This window comes from Electrophorus electricus, chromosome 10, assembly GCF_041902795.1.
Source record: "Electrophorus electricus isolate QZ-2024a chromosome 10, ASM4190279v1, whole genome shotgun sequence".
Taxonomy (NCBI): Eukaryota; Metazoa; Chordata; class Actinopteri; order Gymnotiformes; family Gymnotidae; genus Electrophorus; species Electrophorus electricus.
In genome coordinates this window covers 24179158-24199291 of record NC_137506.1, presented here as the reverse complement: position 1 = coordinate 24199291, position 20134 = coordinate 24179158, and the positions used below count along the sequence as shown (strand labels likewise).

Here is a 20134-nt window from a genome sequence, read left to right as displayed (position 1 = left end):
AGAGAATTAAAAGCTCACCTGTAAACATGAAGCCATTTCTAACACATTAAGTTCCAGTTTTCCAGACATGGTTAAGATCTAAGAGCAAATGGATGCAGCAGGTGAAAATGCTAAACATCCCTTCATGAGGTAAGTGTAAACATATTCAGATTCCATGAAATATTGAAACTTGACTGTATGACTGAAAGAGGAGCAATGCTTTATTGGAATTAAATTAGCATGTATCAGGGCTATAGCCTCTGGTTGGGTGTTTTCCACAAAGCAACTGCAGAAGAAATTACTCTGGGCACCAAACCAAGATTAGCCATTAGTAAAGATATTGAGAGCAGAACATCCTCTCAAGTGATGCCATCCATTTGTGAGCCACCCTCATGTGTCTTGTCTCTCCGTGCAGGGAGGTCCCAGAGCCAAAAATCACCTTTAATTGTGAGGAAACATTGTCTGTGCGTCCTGAAGGTCCAGAGGAATGATTATTACATTTTCTCTGTAAATGTTGTCGTAACTAAATGGATGCTGCACACTAAACCCACCTATTAACTAGTAGGTTTTCATGCAAACAGATATCAGCAATATCGATTACAGATTACATTCTCAAAGAAAGAGAAAGCAAGATGTGCGCTTTGTAAGGTCTGATCCTGCAAATATTTTAATTTGTAAATAAAGTTCAGAGATAGCTTATAAAATCAACCAAGTTTATTTAAATACAGGAAAAAATGCAAGAGGAGAACACTAATTTAAATATCCTTATTGCATTACAATTCAATTAAAAGCTCTAAAATGATTTTATCTACTGAATTAACTATCAAATGCATCAAATACAAAAAATACCTCAATTAGATACAAGAAGATGCAATATATAGATATTATTATAAAGAGAGAGCTCTGGTTAGTGTCTTCCACTGACAGACATATTGGAAGGTGATTGTACGGGAGCTCACCTGTGGATCTCACACTTGTGGCTACACTGTCACATGTGCTGCCATTTCAAATACACATCCAGCCTATTTCATTATTCACCTCAGAAGTGAGCAAATACACCTGACAGATCAAATTGCCATTACTATCAGACTGAAAACAATCTATTTAAAGCTACCATGGAAACCAGGAAGAGAAATTAATTAGTGTGTGTGGGACATGAAGCATTAGGAAAGATACTCCTGCCTGTTATGACAAAACACTTCTTCCTGCTACATACTTAATTTATCTTTATTGTTAAATGATGATGGAGTGAATGATGGCTTGTTTATGTCTCCTCCAAATGAAATACTGCTGCTTTAAATACTGAAGTATAGCAGGAACAGATGGAGGCTAGCTGCCTTACATAAGCACTGTTTACAGAAATAATGGTGTAATTTTACTGCAAAAAAGTCAAGAGAAACCTTTTAGTGAAGCGTATGAGTCTTTCATTCCAGTGAGAATGTCTAAGAGTCAGATCTTTACAAGCTTAAGCCACTGCTGATTCCAATCGTTTGTGTTAGAAACAGTTTTGCAGTACTCGAGGCAAGAAATCCTTAAGTAGACTCTTTTCTGGAAAAAACTAGCGCTTCTGGCTTCTATAATAGAGTTGTATTATTAGAAAACATAAACTGGTTTTGTCATAAGCTTACATTTTACAAGAAAAAACTTCTCTATCCTAATTTTAGAACCCGTGGTGTTATACTAATATATAAAAAATGGGTCCCGCAGTCTTGGTACGCAGGAAACGCCTGTGTAACCGCTGACATGAAAATTATATTATTTTCTGATAAAACTCATAGAAAGTATTAAAATGTCTTTACTTCTATAGGTTATGATTTTTCCAGAATTTCCAGAATATAAATCTTATATTTGTTGAGCTAATGAGATAATGGTTGAGCTAGTACTCAAAGTTACACTTGGTTGTGGTATTGATGTCTTTGCACTGAAAAATTTTCCAACAGAATCCTTTTCCACACATTTTTACTATTCAAACTGGTGAAACATGCTAAGGACATACTTTGTGCCCTAATGGGAAATGACATTGCTCTCCAAAGTTAAATTAATCTCTTTCATGGTATTTTGATAGCATGTTTAATAACCAATAGCTATGTTATTACATAATGTTTATTGAGTATAATTTTGTTTTTTGTTTGACAGAAACTGACAAACTATGCAACTGCAATGAATTTATTGAATATGGATATAAGTATCGTCAGTTTAGCGTGTTTGGAACTGTTGATTTAAAATGTTACTCTCAGAGATAAATTTGTTTACACTTGTTACTACACATAAGCCTCCTGAGGTTTTATAGGAATATTGTAAATTGTGATACATCTTTTTGGCTACTTACAAATTTATCATAGTTGGGGATTTAAGTGTCCATAAAGAGAAGAAAAAAGTGACTCTCTGAATGTAGCGTTTGTATCCAATTCTCTATTGGTGCTATCTAGAATGTCATCGAATCTGCAAAGTTTACTCACATACTAGATCATTCTAACCTTTGGCATTGATGTTAACAAGGTACTTCCAGGTCCCCTGAACAAAGCTTAATCTGAGCAATCTGAGCATTTTTTTTCAATGTCAGATAAGAGATGAATACAAACTATGGCATTAGTTGTTATTTCGTAGGAAGTGTGTGCTTACAACATTTACAGCTGTAGCAGTTGTAGCTAGAGAATATACAGGTCTGAATAGCTTGGACAGATAGCTAACCAACTCCTATACCTAAAATAATTTTTCACATTAGGTCAGTTCATCTGTGGAATATATATAGCAATCAAAAACAAGTGCATGGAGCCTCCTCTATTCAGAATTATACAGGACCTTGGCTCTTCTGCACTGGTCTGATTTAGATGACTGATAATAAAAAACTAAAAATGTAACTAACACTTGCAATAAGGATACAAAACATGTACACATCACCACCACACTACAGTAGTTACCCACAAAGGCAATATTTAACCAGCCATGAAAGTCATGATCACTGGCAGTTTCTATTACAAAACACATTTAACTGCATATTTATAGAATAGGGAAAAGCATCCAGTGCATTTACACAAAACTAGATACTGTAGACCTGCTTTCACAAAATTATTTTTTACTCTGTATTTAACCTACTTTTAAAAGCATTTTATGCTTACAGCTAAAATGTACCAGATTTTTAAAAGTACTGCTGAGAGCAGTGTGAGAAGCCACTGTATAAGCACTGAAACTATGGCTGATGATGTCAGAGAAGTGTTTTCACACTATGGCACCATTACACTTCTAACAGGAAAGGTTTCCACCCCACCAATATAACACACTACCAATGTCCATATTCATAAATCCTGAATAACTTCTGTGTATCAAAAATAATTACAGCCATTAACACCTCTCCCTACTTCACTTCACTCTTAATCCACACATCACTCACAGAAGCAGCAAATACACTCTGTGTCCCACAGAAATGCACAAAACAGCAATTATGCAGTCAGGAAGTTCATCAGTAGCTAAACTAGCACTTGTGTCAGATAGAGAACCACCAACACATTTTGTCTGTGTGTGTATGAGTATGTATGTGTGTGTGTACGCATAGAGTAACTTAAACGTAGTAATGTAAACTATACCCGAAAATAACAATATATCAGTGGGATTTTACATAAATTACAAGAGCTCTTATTAAGACTGTGTTTAAAAAAAATCAAAAATGTAACGAAGATGAAAGATAAGTTCTCTGAGTATAGTATTTAAGCCATTCAGGCTCGTCATTGCTTTAATATGTACCCATAAAACATAAGTCTATTCTGTATGGCCACTGATTTCAAATGTTTCAATTTTCATTTTCACTTATTTTTGTTTTAATTCCTCTCCTTTTCTTCTTCTCTTTCTTTCTCTTTTTCAGTCATCTTCTCTTTTTCTTTCACCTTTTCACTCTCCTTTTCTTTTCCTTTCCCCCTTTCCTTTCCTTTCTTTTTACTCATTTTTAGGAAAGAGGGAGTACGGAATTTCTTTTTCTTTTTTTGAGGGGACTTTGATTGGCTACCAATAGGGCCTGAGTCAGGTATGTTGTCAGCGACAGTGGATGTTATAGAAACCTGCATCTCTTTTGTGATGCTGAGCTCAGTGACCTGTAGAGTGATGTCATCATCCTGCAGCAACTCATCCTCTCCATTGTGCAACAGATCTAGGAGTGTGTCTGAGAAAAAAATAATTAGTGGTTTAATGAAATGTTTAATTAATGCAATTAATAAAGGAAAATATTGAGGGCTAGTTCTGTGATGCTTTGTTAAATGTAATTAATTTTTTGTAGGACAAACAAAAATGTTAGGTAAAATGAACAGAAAGGGTTACATAAGAAAATCTATCATCTGGTATGAATAAGGTAGAACGAGAAAAAGGTTTTGCCTTCTTTCTCAGGACTCTTCAGTGGAGAGAATGAGAGGGAGATGGTGGAGCCATCATATGTGGTCATCTCTTCCACATCAGTGACATCCTCAGCCTCTGCGAGGAGCAAGAGAATAAGAATGTGATTTTAGAAACACACCCCTATAAACACATTCTCAGATGCTTCTGTACATGCGCACACTCCTTAAGTGTCTTGTGGGACTCAAAACATGGACATTATTAAATGGCACAGATTTCATACTGATCTTTAGGAAATCACTGCTGAATATTGCATTTAGATACTTAGCACATTTTCGCCTTAGCACCCAGATCCATGTGCTCTTTGTTTTTGTTTTCATCCCTGTCTCCACTCTCAACCAATCATGTCATTCCCTACCTCGGATGGTTTCACTTGTGTTCATTTTTCACTGGCTGTCCCATGCATTTAAACCCCTTGTGTTCCAGATGTGTTGTTGGTTCTTTGTTTAGGTTAAGGTTATCCGTTTGTTTGCTCCTTGTTTGTCAAATCATATTACACACAGCACTTCTGTATACCAACATAAATATAAAAATCTAACCCAATCTAAATCTGCACTGATGTTTTTGTTCCATTTTTTCTCACTCTAGTGGGTAGTACTTGACAAAGACTTGGTAACATATCATGGTAGAGGCAATTCCAGTTTCTAAGAATAAATATTTAACCAAAATGGCGTGTTAAAACGTTTGAGAAATAGTGACCCATTAGAACATTTAATAATCATGCTTAGGTTAACAGTATAATAATGGATGTTTAATTAAATATGACTGAAATAATATTTGCTTTAGATAAATCAAATGTATTTCTTGACCTTTCTCCATTTGTAAGAGTTGCCTAAAAGAACAGGAAACATCTGAAGATAAACTGGCCAGATTTTGTGTGTGTGTGCATGAGTGTTTGAATAGAATACTTAGTGTATATGGTACCTGATTGGTTGAGTTTATTCTCAACAATCTGTGTATACTCTTGCAATTCTGTCTCTGATTGGCTGAATGGATTGGGTGGTAGAGATGACATTTCCTCTTCATCCTCATAGATGAAAGCCTACAAAAACATCGATACATCACAACCAAACCAAAGTTATTAACTCTGTAATGAAACTGTACTTATATAAGGCATAATCCTGTGGTTTAGCTTAGCAAAATGATTGGTAAATATTACATAATTAAATATGTAGAGTTCTGTGATTTTAGCATTCTAATTTTTTAATGGTGTGTTTTAAAGTACAATCCGCTGCTGGTAACACTGGCTTCAAAGTACTTATTATATTAAAAAATTAGCAATTGTAACATAGACCATAACTTCCTGGCAATGGTGTGATGTAGACCGTCATGCATTAGGGTAAAATGTATGAAGTACTGTTGAAAATACTTAAAAACTTAGTTCCTGTCTGAAAATTACTCACAGGTCCTGGAGGTGTGTCTATGACAATATTGGCCAAAAGCTGAGACTTTGGCCCAGCTGTCATCAAATCCACTCTGTTTTGCTCTCGGATCTAAAACAACATATATACCACTGTTTTAAAGTATAGATAAAATGTATGACTGTTTAATTATACCCTATATTACTTGCTCACCTTATTTCGTTTCTCCAGGACTTCTGTTGGATTAGTGTTCAGAGGGACAAATTGGTTGGGGTCCTCAATCTTGATTGGGGTATCCGTACAGCTGCCTGACTCCTCTGACTTCATCCACTGTAACATCAAACAATCAACCTGCATTTTATATCCCTACACCACCATAACATCTATAGCTGTCAGTAGTCTCCACTTTTCTCAGCTTGGGTCGACTGAACTAATAATAACCATGTTAATCTTATCTGCAAAATTACTACATCTGCTTACATATCAACAGTCAATTCAAGACATCACTGATCAATGAAGAAATTATTATTAATGCAGTACACGAGTTATTAATGCAGTTTATTTCTATCAGTCTACACCAAAACATGCATGAAGTTGGTGTGCATAGGAGATGTTTGTAGGTGTGCGGTGACTGAAGGGTGTTCAGGTGTGTGGTGTCTGTGGGTGTGTAGGTGTCTGTAGGGTTGTGTGCAGCTGTGTAAATGTGTGTGAAGGGCGTGTAGTTGTGTACGGTATGTGTAGTGTGTGTGTCACTGTTGGCCCCTCCTAGCATCTATATTGTCATGGTTACTCGGTCTCGTGTATTTGTTTTGCTTCCGTCTTTCGTTCATCTCCAGCCATCATTTGCAGCACCTGTATCTTGTTAATTCTTATAAGTACGTGTATTTAGAGCCTGTCTTGTTCCCAGTTTGTTTGCTGGTCATTGTGAATCCTAGCTTCTGTTTGTTACCCAAGCTTCCTTTGTGATCTCTAGTGTTTAGTGTTTGTTCTTATCGTTGCTGATGTCATTGTTATAGCCTGCTTCTCCTTTTGTCATAACGTTTTGTTTCATGTAGTTTATGGTGTATTCCTGGACTCCGCATATTGACTCTATGACCCCGGACTGTTCTAATGATTACGATTCTGGATTTGCGCATAATAAATCTTGCTCTTCTCTGCATATGCATCCGTCTCCTAACCGTTCATCATTACAGAATGACCAGCCTACTAAGGACGCAGGTAGAGAGCTAAACTCTGGTATGTGGTTGTTCTGCTGGGACAAATCTCCGGCTGAGTCTACCCTGTCTCAGCGCCACCAATCCAGAGATAGCAAATCCGCTGGCAATGTGGGTACACAGGCATCTCGTCGTTCCCGGAAAAAACTTATAGCTCACTTAAATTATGACTACAAGGAGATCTCAGGTTAGGGCCATGAGCCCGCCTGTTTTGACCAACACTGCAGGGAGGAGCGGCCTGCAGCACAAGATGTGAGTAGGCAGAGTGAAGGCTCAAATAACCCATTTTTAGGTAATCGGTGTGTTCTCAAGCACAACTGCAAACTCCCTATAGCCCATTTGAGCCTTGGGAGCTGCTGAGAAGGTTCTTTGTGTTCCTCCAGGGTCACCTCTCCTGTACCAGTGGCTGTCCCGCAAGCCACCCTACCACTTCTTGTTCCTGGCGTGACACACACCAACCTGCCACTTCATGTTCCCAGCATGGAAGATCCTGACATGCCACTTCCTGTTCCCAGCATGGAAGATCCTGACATGCCACTTCACGTTCCCAGCATGGAAGATCCTGACATGCCACTTCCTGTTCCCTGCTGGCTTCCCATGTTTCCTGCTCCTTTCTTTTTGCCTTCACCTGTGCCTGGTTTTGTTTTTGCCCCTGTTGTAGTGTCTGTCACTGTGCCTGTTTCTGTGCCTGTATCTCCCTTTGTTTCTGTCCCTATGCCCATCCGTGTGTCCATTCCGGTGTGTCTGTTCCAGTGCCAGTTTTTGTTCCTGGTCCATGTTGCCTGTATTTTTTTCTTCATCCTTTTGTTGCTCTAGTTGTCTTCAGTCTTCTGTTCTGTGTTCTGTTCCTGCTCCCACGTCTGTGTCTGTTCCTGGTTCTTGTGTTTCCAGTTTTTGTGTCTTCTGTCTCTTCTGCCTTCTGTCTTTGGTCCCTTTGTCTTCCCTTGTCCTTCCCGCTCCTGTTTCTGTGGTTGTGAATATATGTGTGGTTTATGCATGATATGTGGGTGTGGTGTATTCATGTAGTGTGTGGGAATGTGTGTGTGTTTATATGCATGTGGGTGGGTGTGTGGCATGTGTGGATGTGTGTGGTGGTTGTGTGTGTCGTTTGTGTGTGTGTGTGTGTTATCTGTGGGTTTTATGAATGTGTGAATGTGTGGTGCGTCTACCATGGTCCGGGTGTGTGGACTGAAGATTCCGCTGCTCAAGTTCTCCTGGATGTGCACCTTCATGTAGCTGTTTGGGGAGTTCAGCCATCGCATTTTTCCTCTGTCCCGCCTCTGACCCAGTAATGGGTAAGAACTCCATGGAAACACTTCCTGTTCCTCCTGTCCTACTCCAGTAACAGTTGCTGGGATCTCCACATCATTATGGTGGTTAGGTTTTATTTTAAGTAAAGGATGGCGGTAGGCGTAACCTGTTCTGTAACCCTGGTAACAAGGACAGTGATAGGTAAAAACCTGTATGGCAGCAGAGTAAGAAGTAACAATGTCACACACAAAACACACACACGTATAGCAAAGCAACTTAGAAAAAATGAGCGGTCACTCACTAAGCTATCCAGCATCCTCATTAGGGACTCAAACTCTGCCTCTCCCACACTCCATCTGATCTGTCCATCCCCCAGCTGCCCAGCTGAAAGCAAGGGAGGGAGCCGTACACTCTCTCTATCCAGCACATGCAAGTTCTCTACACCACCTGCACATGACAGTGCGCTTACCTAGACAGAAAAAAAGAGACAGAACGAAACCTCTTTTCCTGTGATGGGTTTCTAATGAAGTTATGTACAGTAATTACCATGTAACAAGGTATTTACAGTGTACGCTTTTTCAGTATAAATTAATATTACAAACATCCAGCTTGTCAAATTTAGGTCACTAATGAAAAAGACATAAAATGGTCCAGGACACTGGTACAGTCAGTGAGTTGACTTCAGACTACAATAGTTGCAACAGGAATGGAGGATTGCAATTTACAATTGACTCTAAAAACATAATGGTCTACTAGGTACATCTACAAAGTAGTAGAATATAACTCAATATATACAATACTTCTACAAAACCTCATTGTATGCAACCTTGAAGATGCAGCCATGAGAGAAAAGACAACAGTATCTCTATTACTTTGCTTCAGAAACAGATTAATGAAATAGCTCGTATGCTATAGACCAAAATGTGAAGAAGATTCTACTGGAAATGAAATGCACAGAGCAAAGGCAGCCCCGGACTGGACTAAAATTACTGAAAAATTAAAAAATCTCTCATTTGCAAAACATTTTGTATCACCTTCTATATAACATACAACGATGCTGTTGTCAGTCAAGAGATTCCAATTTTAATCTAAATTTACAAATACAGCTGCTTCTACTAAATATAATCCAGCACTTTGGTCACATGGAGACATTGCTAAATATAATCTAGCACTTTTGTCACAGAGACACTAAATATAATCCAGCATTTTGGGCACAGGCAGACAAATTTGGAGTCAGTAACATATATTGCGGATGTTATTTCTTCAAATATCCTTTTACAGCTAGAAATGATAGATTTGTTGGTTTGATTTTTAAAAGAAATTCCATGCTTATAAAAAAGATTAAGTCCGATGCACTCCACAGTCAAGGTTAAGTGGTTCTGCCATGACAAGTGAAGTTTTCTCCAACACAGTCAGTAAACTGAGTATTTCCAGTGTGTGTATACACTGCACCTGTATTTCGCAGGCTTGTTTGCAGTGGTATGCATAATGAAAGGCCTCTTCTATTGTTTCTCCAAATGTCAGAATTCCGTGATTCCTCAACACTAAAACCTGCAATAGTTCAAAACACATACATTTACTGCACCATAATCACACATACTGAATATAGCAACAGTCATATACAACATTGTATTCAAATAATTTCCCAGGACGATTTCAGTGTGACCCTTTACAGTATACAGCTCTCTCATTTATCAATGAAATGTATGGCCAAATATGTGTAAATTGTGTGCAAAATGTGGGATTGATCAAAATGAATGCTTATTAAAACATTTATTTATATGGCAGAACATTTTTTTTTCTAATTCAAATGCAATACTGAAAATGCTAATTAAATGTTGCATTATTTAAGACATCATTCCAATTCAAATGCAATAATGTTTAACAATACTATAGTTGGTCAAATTATTACATAGCACTAATGTAATAATTTAGTAATGCAAACATAATTTAGTAAGGTCATACATGTCATATACGCACACGTGGTCATTTATCATTACTGGTGTCCATATAAGTCATGTAACACATATGGGTCATTTATCACTACTGGTATGAGCCATGTAACACCTATGGTTATTTATCATTACTTTTGTCCATGAGTCCTGTCACACTGTCACGTCAGCAGACCTGAGCGTTCCCCGTTTCTATAGCAACCGAGTCACTTCCGCGTTTTTGTCAGTCTCCATGATCCCGTGTGTTCTCCCTTGTGTCCAGCTGTTCCGAGTTTGTCCCTAATTGCATTCTTTTGTATACCCCGTTCCTGCGTCTCTCTTCGTTTTGGTAAGCTTGTTTCTGGTTAGATCTCGTTTATCTTCGCGCATATGTGTTTTGGGATATCTCACTAGATTCTCGTTCCGTTGCCCTCTCAGCATGTTACTTTCCCTATTCATATTCACTAGTTCTCTGCTGTATGTAATGCGTTCTCTATATGTTTTCGTCTAAGTTGTTTGTGCCGTATTTGTCGCTTAGCTTCGTTTAGGTGTCTCTTTCCCTGTTCATGTACCCAAGTGTTGTCTGGTTTTCCTTTTTAGTTCCACTTACCTGTGTTTTTGTTATTCGATCATAAGTAACCCGGTTCAGTGTATTCCCCCTTAGTTCCAGTTAAATTTATCATCGTTATTCTCCGTTAGTTTCCCCGAAGTGTTTACGCCCACTTCTCACCCAGTTCTCGCAATCACCTTGTTAGCCTGTTGTTCTGTCTGTCCTTTGTTCTGAACTTAAGTTTCTGTTATTAAATCTATTATTAATTAAATTCTATTAGTCTCGTTCGTTATGGCATCCCTAGTGAGGTCCGTTTCACATAACCGCCAAGGCGCCGGCACTTCGCAAGTGTGTTCGCCCTCCACCTCCGGCTCGTTACAAACACAAGCGTGGTTATTTATCTATCGTGGTATCTATCAGTCTTGTACACATGCTGGATAAACCGTTTTTCCCTCATGTGTATTCTCAAATTTCACTTGAAAGACAAAAGCCTTCTCTGCATAAAACTGATGAATTAGGGCTTAGTTTCTTCTACACTTGGCAGAGAGAGAGAATGGTGGGGCTGCCCTTAAAATATAAACAATCTGGCATACAAGAGATTTCAAATCAAGTATATACTTAAATATTTCATATGTGTAAACTATGATTTGTGTACAAAATATCTAATGAAGTCATACATCATTGTCTTGACTTTACTTCATGGCATTTAGTAACAGGTTTAAGGGTGACTGTTCCTCGTAGTCACTGAACTTTTACCTTGGCGTTTGGGCCCAAGGCCTTCTGAAGGTCCACCCTCTCCTGCCCATCATTTATTTCACCATGGTAAGTGAAGTAGGTCACTTCCCCCAGCAACAAAGCTTCATGGGAGATGGGCAAGATGCCACACTTCATGGAAGAGACCTATAAAATGAAAATTACAACCCATCATGTTCTTTGCAGTTTAAATTAAATTAAATCAATATCCCAGAGGTCTGCAATATGCAAACAAACCCTCAAATATGATTGTATGAAAATTAGTATTGTGTGATGTGAACATTCTGACCAGTCTATGATGTTCCAGATTAGTGTTCTGTGGGCATTTTGATAAATCACCTGTACATGATTGTGGAAAAAAGTAATTTTGCTCAAATTTTGCTTTTGTCAAGAGGTCACTAGGTTTTAATGTATTGCAAGACAGTGTATTGCAATAAAACACTTTGAATTGCTACTATGTGTGAAAATTATACAATTGTACTAGCCTAATTTTTCTTAACTTTGTGTACCCATACAATCACAAAAGTGTTTCTCTTCATATTGTAACAGCAGCTGGTATATAAGTACAGCAGTGGCAGAAGGCATATTTTACTGTATATCGTACCAAATGTATCACATTTACACTGATGTAATTGTCATTTTTGCTCATCACAAGTTTACATGCAGTTACTTTATAGAACTTGTATTGATAAGATATTTTCTCAACAAAGTGTCTGAATTTAGGAATTCTGTATGTGTATATACGTACAGCTGCAGTAGCAGGTGTGTGTGTGTGTATAACACACTTGGCATCAGGACGGGCAGAGTAAACCACAGCATGCAGTTTAAATGCTGGTTCATCAACATCCAGTCCTGTTGAGTTGTGTTCCAGCACCTGTCCAATCAGATTCACCTTCATCTACAAACATAATACACAATATTAGAGTAAGTGTATAGGTCCTTTTTAGTTTTGCTTATTATGATATATTTGTTTGCCTATAATATTTATATGTTTACCAGACTAGCTGCTGTAGCCTCAGAGAAGGACAGACCTCGAGGAAGAATCAGAAAATGATCCTGCTCTCTGCCCAAACGCACCTGGGTTGAAAGGGACTGATTTTATAAGTGTTCATTGGACCAGCACAAGCACACTCTGGCACTCACCACTAAGGAATTTAGAAATCCATCCAAATCAAAATAAAGTTTTTGTCCTTAAAAATATATTTATACTCTCTGGCCAATATTACATGGACCATCTCTATTATTCACCTGTCACAGACAAATCCTTAGCTGAACTAACTGTCATCCCATGTCTCATATACTTCAAATCAAGGAGATTAAAAAGGTTTTATGACCAGCCAGATGTGCAGTACACCAGGGACTTTGTTGCAAAATTGAAGAGGACAGAACAGGTTTCTGTACTGGTTAATAAATACCTCCATGAATGAGCTACTTGAAATATCCATTGATGAACACCATTATGCTTTTAAAAGTGCTTGAAAGTGAGGACAACAGTTTAATGGTAAGGTTACAGCCTTTGTTCTATAGACCATTTGACCTTTGTATTTGATATTGTGCCAACTAAAGCTTTTATATTGGACCCTGTTGATCGAATCACAGCATACAGAATGTGACTGAAGGACCCACTCCATTTCAAAACTCAGAGAAAAGATTTAAGACCAAAGTGTGTTTTTCATATTAGACATCAGAATGGATCCGATATAAAATTACTCTTACTGAAATGCACTAATTTAAGTGTGATGCATGTTCTGGGTCAGATTTAAAATGACTCATGAGAATAAATTACTGAGGTGGCATATTCTGGATCAGATTTATATGTACTACCCCTAAACACCCCTTAAACTGTTATTTTAACTAAAACAAAAAATGTAAAATGAAGCTCCCACCATACTGAATTTGAGCTTCATGGAAGTCAAATGTTTTCTACTATTTAAAGGATTAAATTAGCTCCTAAAAGTGTAGATCTCAAAAGGGACTGAGAAAGTAAAACAACTCCATACGAGTTAACATTGCACTTTTAACTGTATACCTGATAAAACCACTATTTCCTCGGTGCATCCTGACCTCCCATTTTATTATGATAATACCATGATCCTCATGGTGGATGATCTATTTTCCTCCTGTCTCAAGCTGGTCTTCCCATTACTAGCTCAAGACAAATTTCCACTGTGTTTTCTGCCATTCAGAGGATGTCATCAAAAGCAGATCAAAAACTGAAGTTTATGTCAAAGGGTTGAAAAACTAAAAAAGGAAAGGCTTTATAGAACATTTTGGAGTTCATGTAAATTTGATTTCTGGAAATCATCTCAAAACTAACAGACATGTGTAGAGGCTGATCAAGAGCTTAGGAGGTATCTCAAATGCTACTACAAAAACCATGACAGGCATAGGCTTGTCACAAAATGACAAAGGATGCATTCATCCCTTCATCTTGTTTTGATACCCTTTCATTCATCTTCCAGGCTCCACTTTTTCACTAAGTTCTTGGCCTTAAGAATGGCTGGGTGTCTTTTCCCTTCCATTTGTAGATGGCTTATTAAGGAAAATAAATATAGCTATAGATGATTGCTATAGATAACATAGCTATAGATGATTGCTGCTGCTGATTGGCTCCTTTGCAAAGACACACATCAAATGCTACAGAAGACAGGCTTCTTTTTCCATACACAAATCTTAGATCATTGTTACACCCCCTTCTGGGATACGTACAAAGCCTTTGCCTGACTTACACTGAGATCAGAGCACTCCATCGTGCTCCTGCCCACCTGTAAGCAGCAGCTGAAATAGGAGCTGCCCACTATCAGAGAGGTTCATTGATGGTTGAACCAATCAAATTCAATGCTCCAAGACATCGATGAGCATGCAGACTTAGTGACCGCATTCATCAGAAGGTGAAGTTGAGAGTGGGCCTCCAGTGTCCTTGTTCCAAGGATAGCCAGTGATGCTTAAATGTCTGGCAGCTGGTTGCTCTAATCTCCACCACAAGGTAGTTAGAGACTTCATCTGCTCCTCACTACCCGACACCATGGATCCACTGCAATTTGCATACTGGAATAACAGATCCGTAGATCCACCTCCACAATGACACTCAACTCCAGAGTCCCTCAGGGCTGTGTGCTCAGCCCTCTCTTGTACACCCTCGACTGTACAGTCAGACATAGCTCCAATGTCATCATTAAATTCGCAAAAGACATGATCATGGGCCTTATCTCCAACAACAACAAGGCAGCATATAGATAGGATGTCAGCTTACTGGCACTGGTGCAAGGAAAATTCTCTAAATGTCAATAAGACCAAAGAGCTAATGGTGGACTTCAGGAAGCAGGAGAGAGTGCACAACCCTATCACCAATAGCAGAGTGTCAGCAGCTTCAAGTTCCTTGATGTTCACATCACAAAGTAATTTACATGGCCAGAACACACAATATCGGTATTGAAAAAGGCACAATAGTGCCTCTTCTATCTCAGGCAGCTGAGAAGGTTTTGTATGAACTCCCACATCCTTAGGATATTTTATACCTGTACTGTGGAGGGCATTCTCACTGACTGTTTAAACACCTAGTATGGTAATTGCATTGTTCTCGAACAGAAAGTTCTGCAGAGGGTAGTGCAGACAGCCCAGCACATCACCAGAGTTCAGTTCTCAGTCCTCCTGGAATTATACAACACCTGCTGCCTGAGGAAGACCAGGAGAATTATAAAGGACTCCAAATATCCAAGCCACTGTCTGTTCTTGCAGCTGCCAAGTGGCAGAAGGCACAGAAGCACAAGTCCAGAACCAGTCGGTTCTGAGACCGTTTCTTTCCCTAGGCTGCTGAATAGCCAGTAACAGCCTGTCACTCACACATCTCACTGGAATCATCATCAGCGTGACCTCTATAGACAATCCACAGCATACCCACACTCTGCAATTTACATAGGAGAACAGTAACTATACAGCTCACTGCACTGTACACCACGAGACCTTTTCACCCCACAAACAGAGAGTGAAAGAGTGTGTTAATGTGTATATATATCGTGTATTTACATACTGCAAAAGACATGACAATAAAAGTGATCTAATTCAATTTAATTTGAGGTATAGGTAAGAGCACAAAATAATATGTGCATACTCACAGTAATATAGGCATTGGTAAACTGTTCGTATCCGTACAGGTCTAACAGACGGTAGAGGCTTGCCAGTTTGCAGCGGCTCTGTGTTTCTGCTTTAGAGAACCACTCCAACCCACACACATCATTGACCGGACTCACAGAGCCAACACCTGCAGACACACATGCAGGCAAATATTTCAAAGTCAAATTTATTTATATAGTACTTTTTATAACACATTGTCACAAAACAGCTTTACAGTGTATGGGTCCAGGCCCCTAATAAGGAAGCTGATGGCAACAGTGGAAAGGAAAAACTCCCTGGGCAGGATTAAGGAAGAAACCTTGGTAGGAACAAGACTCCACAGTATGAATGAAGATGTTCTGGACACACCAGCAAAGTCTGCCATATGGCCATGTAGACACTATTTGTGAGCCAGTAAGATCAGAAATACTAACTTATTGTTAGTACATTCAGTCTTATTTTATTATTTTTTATCTCTGTGCTTCTCTTTTTGCCTGTCTCTTTGTTTCTTGATCTTAATATGTCTCTTTGTCTGATTGGTGTTAAATATTGAGATGTGTGTGTGTGTGCGTGTGCATGTGTACTCACCATTATAGCTGTGTGCTGTAGTGTGTGTGAGTGTATTGTTGATGATGAGGTCAGCAATGTGGCTCAGAGTGAATAACCCACTGCATTTAGAGTTCTGCTCCCTCACCAAACACTCCAATTCATCCTTAAATACCTAAAACACACACATTGCACTGCATTTAAAATTATGAACATTGTGATCCTCATCAGTAAGGAAATATTTAAAATTTCTACATTAAAACACAAAATATTTCAATTTTTCTAGACTCAATCCCTATGCTTTGCTTCTCCAATGCACTGAACCACTTGCCAAAATTAACAACCTTCCCAGAAAGATGGCTTTGCTGCAAAAGCTCAGCTTGAGTGGTGTTTATGTTTTCTAATGTTTAAAATGACACTTCATTTCAAGAAATAAAAGTTGTTTAAAATGTAAATCATTTGTTTAGAATGCAAATGACTCACTTACAAAATGACTAACTTGTCTGTGCATTACACAGAGCAAAAGTAGATCATTTCCCTCAAAAGAGCAAAGGTCAAATCCTACCTTGCATGCTTAAAGCCACAAGTATGGCAAAAACTACACTTACACTGACATAAGTTTTACAAGGAGATAGCAAAGCACCTGTGTAAGATCTGGATAAAATGCTGTGTCAAGCAGCACACAGCAAAAGCCAAATACTTGAAATGTGAAATGTAAATGAAGGGAAGAGTTTTGGAAGAAGAGGCATTAACAGGTTTTTAGACTTACAGAATCAGTTGCTTTTTCCCAGATTTCCATTTAAGTTCCATTTAAGTGTAGTGTTTCTGGGTTCTGATGTTAGTGTGTGAAGCTAATTCAGGTGTGAGTATAGGAGTAGACATTTATGATGGTGCTGATATGGATGCAGCATAAGGAAAACATAAACAGCTAGACTAAGCCTGTGCTGAACAGTCCCACCTCCACTGCTGTTCATCTGGGGAAAGGCCAGCATTCCTCCAAGTCTCTTCACATGGTTGCCATGGTGATGGATATCCACTGTTTGGATGTTATGCAATCAAACTCTAGCGTGGGTTTCTCTTAATACACAGATATGCAGTGTGTGTGTGTGTGTGTGTTACTGGACTACTGTTTTTTGTTTGCAAATGTATGAGATGTACCTGACATCAACTGCATGTTTGTGTGTATGTGTGTGCATGAGATATTTAACTGGAATTTCCTGTGTGTCTGTGTGGCTTTGTTAATGAATTCATTTTATGGAACTCCTGTACTGTTGTTTGTGTGTGGGTATAGGTGTATATGTATATGTTTGTTACCGGGCTCTGCAGTGTTTGTGTGACCCTCTTCCTTTGTTCCATCATGCTTAAGTCCTGCCTGAGGTCAGATGATATGGTCATGGGGGATTCTAGGGACTGTAGTTTTCCTGTGCTGGCATTGTAGTTTTGTTTGAGGTCCAGGCTGCGTGGGGGCAGAATTCGTGAACTCCCCTGCTCCCTGTTCACACTCATCCTCAAACACTCCTTCCTGACACTCTAACACTAAAACAAACACAACCCCACAGCAAACAAATATTCACAAAAAAGAAATCAGTGGACATATTTTTCTTCTATAATAGGATATTCACATTTCTTAACATTCCTTATATCCACACACACACACACACACACACACACACACACACACACACACACACACACACACACACACACACACACACACACACACACACACACACACCTCTACCCCACAACAGCAAAGCAAAACTTGACACAAACATATGCGCGCGCGCACACACGCGTGTGCAAACCTCTTCACTTCTGAAAATAGCTAGCCATCTCTGGAACCATCTCAGCCTGTACCGATAATTTAATGTAAAAACCAAACATGCCATGCACACAAAGGCACAGTGTTGAACGATGTCAAAATATGACAGACATAAAACACTGAAACCTCTCCATAGTTGCACACCTGTCTGTTACAGGTCACACAGATGTAAATTCCTAAAAGTCACACATTATTATTATTATTGTTAGAACTGTCTACATGCAGACCGAATCTACTGCTTCTCTCAAAGGATATAACAGTCTAATGGCTGCGTTATATAACACTATGAACGTTTAAGATTGAGTAAGTTCCCAACTGCAGGATTAGAACCCGATTTTTAATCATTAGCAGCAACATGTTACTTACCGCTCAGATGGCCTCGAAGTCTTTGAATATACTCACAAATGAAATCATGTTTGAACTGCTAGTAAATAGTGCGAAAGCCGAGCTAAGCGGGAACTGATGAGATCTACTGAGCTGTATCCAGCGTAGAGCAGGAAAGGCGCGCGTCCGCGTGTTATCCGTGGGAGTGTTTTGTGTCAAATTTGTAAGGGATTCACGTGATCTACTATATCCATATAACCCTAGCGTCAAATACCCCCCCCCCCACACACACACACACACATACACGCAAAAACAAATAAACAAATAAACAACAATAAAAATCTAGCTACATGATTATCCTGTTAGATTCTCTCCAGCGTCAGTAATAGCTGTTTTTCCCCACAGCGCAAAAGAAGTTAATCCACTACTCATTTTGAACACATAAAATAACAAAGTTAAAATACACAGCAATTCGCGACAACTCAACAGTATATTCAAGTATATTCAGAACTAAAAGGGGGATTGTCGCACCCCCCTGATCAGCAGCTAGTCAAGACCAGTCACTTCCCCCGTTCCCACTTACCCACTGACCTGTTCCTTATTTCACCTTTCCCTATCACCTTTTCCTGCACATGAGCTGTTTTCCAATGCATCGCATTAGCTTGCTCTAATAAATGCCTAGCTCGCCTTCCTCACTCAAGAGAGCTGAGTTTGCATGCTTTCTTAAACCTTTAAAAATAAATAAAACCTGTTTGCTTCAATAAACCTGTTCGCACCTCGCCTGCACTGACACAATGTCACAGAATGCAAAGGCCAAAGAATGGAGTGCAGTGAATGATGTGTCCTTTGCAGAGGCTGTTAGCCTGCAGGGCACAGTAATCAGTTGGCAGCAGCAAATGCTGACCGACCAAGGACTTGAGATTCACTACCTTTCAGCCAGCATGGTCAGACTGGTCAGATGTATAGAGGCTCTCACTGAGAGTCCTCTGGTATCCTCACTTTCCCACTTCTGAGTCTCAATCATATCACATTGTGACACCAGAGATGTACAGTGGGGACCCTGAAGAGTGTGAGGGTTTCCTAGTGCGGTGTGAGCTGTACTTCACCTGTCAGCTGCTCATACCAGATCATACCAAGGTGGCGTTTATAATCGGTTGGCTCCCAGGGAGAGCCAAAGCCTAGGGCACCATGTTGGTGACTACTGACTCTCTGTTGTGGTGTGACTGAGTGGAGTAGAGCCAGTGGTAGAGCTCTGTTGTGTTTCAAACAGGGCTCCCACTCAGGAGCAGAACAGACCTTGGAGTACTGCACCTGGCAGCAGCAAATTAGACTCATGCAACAGCTATAACCTGATCAGGGTTTAGGAGGGTAATGAGTGGAAGACCGCATTCATCAAAGCTTCCAGCCAATATGAGTACCTCATTCTGCCATATAGCCTAATTATTGTGCCTTCCGTGAAATAGCCTCTACCTGCATGAGATTAACTACTTAGGCTACATCATCAATGAGACTGGTGTGCACATGTAGATTAGAAGGGTGCAGGTGGTGACCCAGTGGCTCCAATCCCAGACACACTATGACCTGCAGTCCTTCCTGGGATTCAACTAATTATGTAGGATGTTTATCAGAGCCTTCTGCTTCAAGGTCCAACCCCTTACAAGTCTCCTCTGTGGGAAGCCGGGTCAGCTGGAGTGGACACCAGCTGCAGAAAGTGTAGTAAGGGAGCTAAAAAAGGATGTTCATCTGCCCCACAGCACTTTTATCCCTCTGGGCCATTCATAGTGGAGGTAGACACATCGGATGTAGGAGTGGAAGATCCCCCAAGCTCTAGCCAGTGGTGTAGCATTCCAAAAGTTGTCCCCTGTATAGAGAAAATATGGTGTGGAAAAGAGACAGCTGTTAGCCATTAA

At 39.4% G+C, this 20134-nt stretch overlaps 1 protein-coding gene across 3 annotated transcripts; it reads right to left on the bottom strand.

Moving 5' to 3' along the window:
* Positions 1–3249: 3249 nt before the first annotated feature.
* On the bottom strand, positions 3250–18417 carry add3b (adducin 3 (gamma) b). 3 transcript variants are annotated; one of them, XM_027000285.3, is made up of 15 exons: positions 18267–18417; positions 17393–17614; positions 16121–16253; positions 15535–15680; positions 12416–12496; positions 12168–12317; positions 11423–11566; positions 9638–9736; positions 8487–8654; positions 8104–8364; positions 5934–6050; positions 5763–5852; positions 5284–5401; positions 4342–4437; positions 3250–4132 (listed from the first exon to the last, which is right to left on the bottom strand). In XM_027000285.3, exons 2-15 carry the CDS (start codon positions 17582–17584, stop codon positions 3795–3797), a joined length of 2133 nt encoding a protein of 710 aa, XP_026856086.2. In that variant the 5' UTR covers positions 17585–17614; positions 18267–18417; the 3' UTR covers positions 3250–3794. The 3 variants fall into 3 exon arrangements, with proteins under 3 accessions (XP_026856086.2, XP_081577636.1, XP_081577635.1); XM_081721510.1 differs by lacking the exon at positions 8104–8364; XM_081721509.1 differs by lacking the exons at positions 17393–17614; positions 18267–18417 and adding an exon at positions 16848–16971.
* Positions 18418–20134: the final 1717 nt, after the last annotated feature.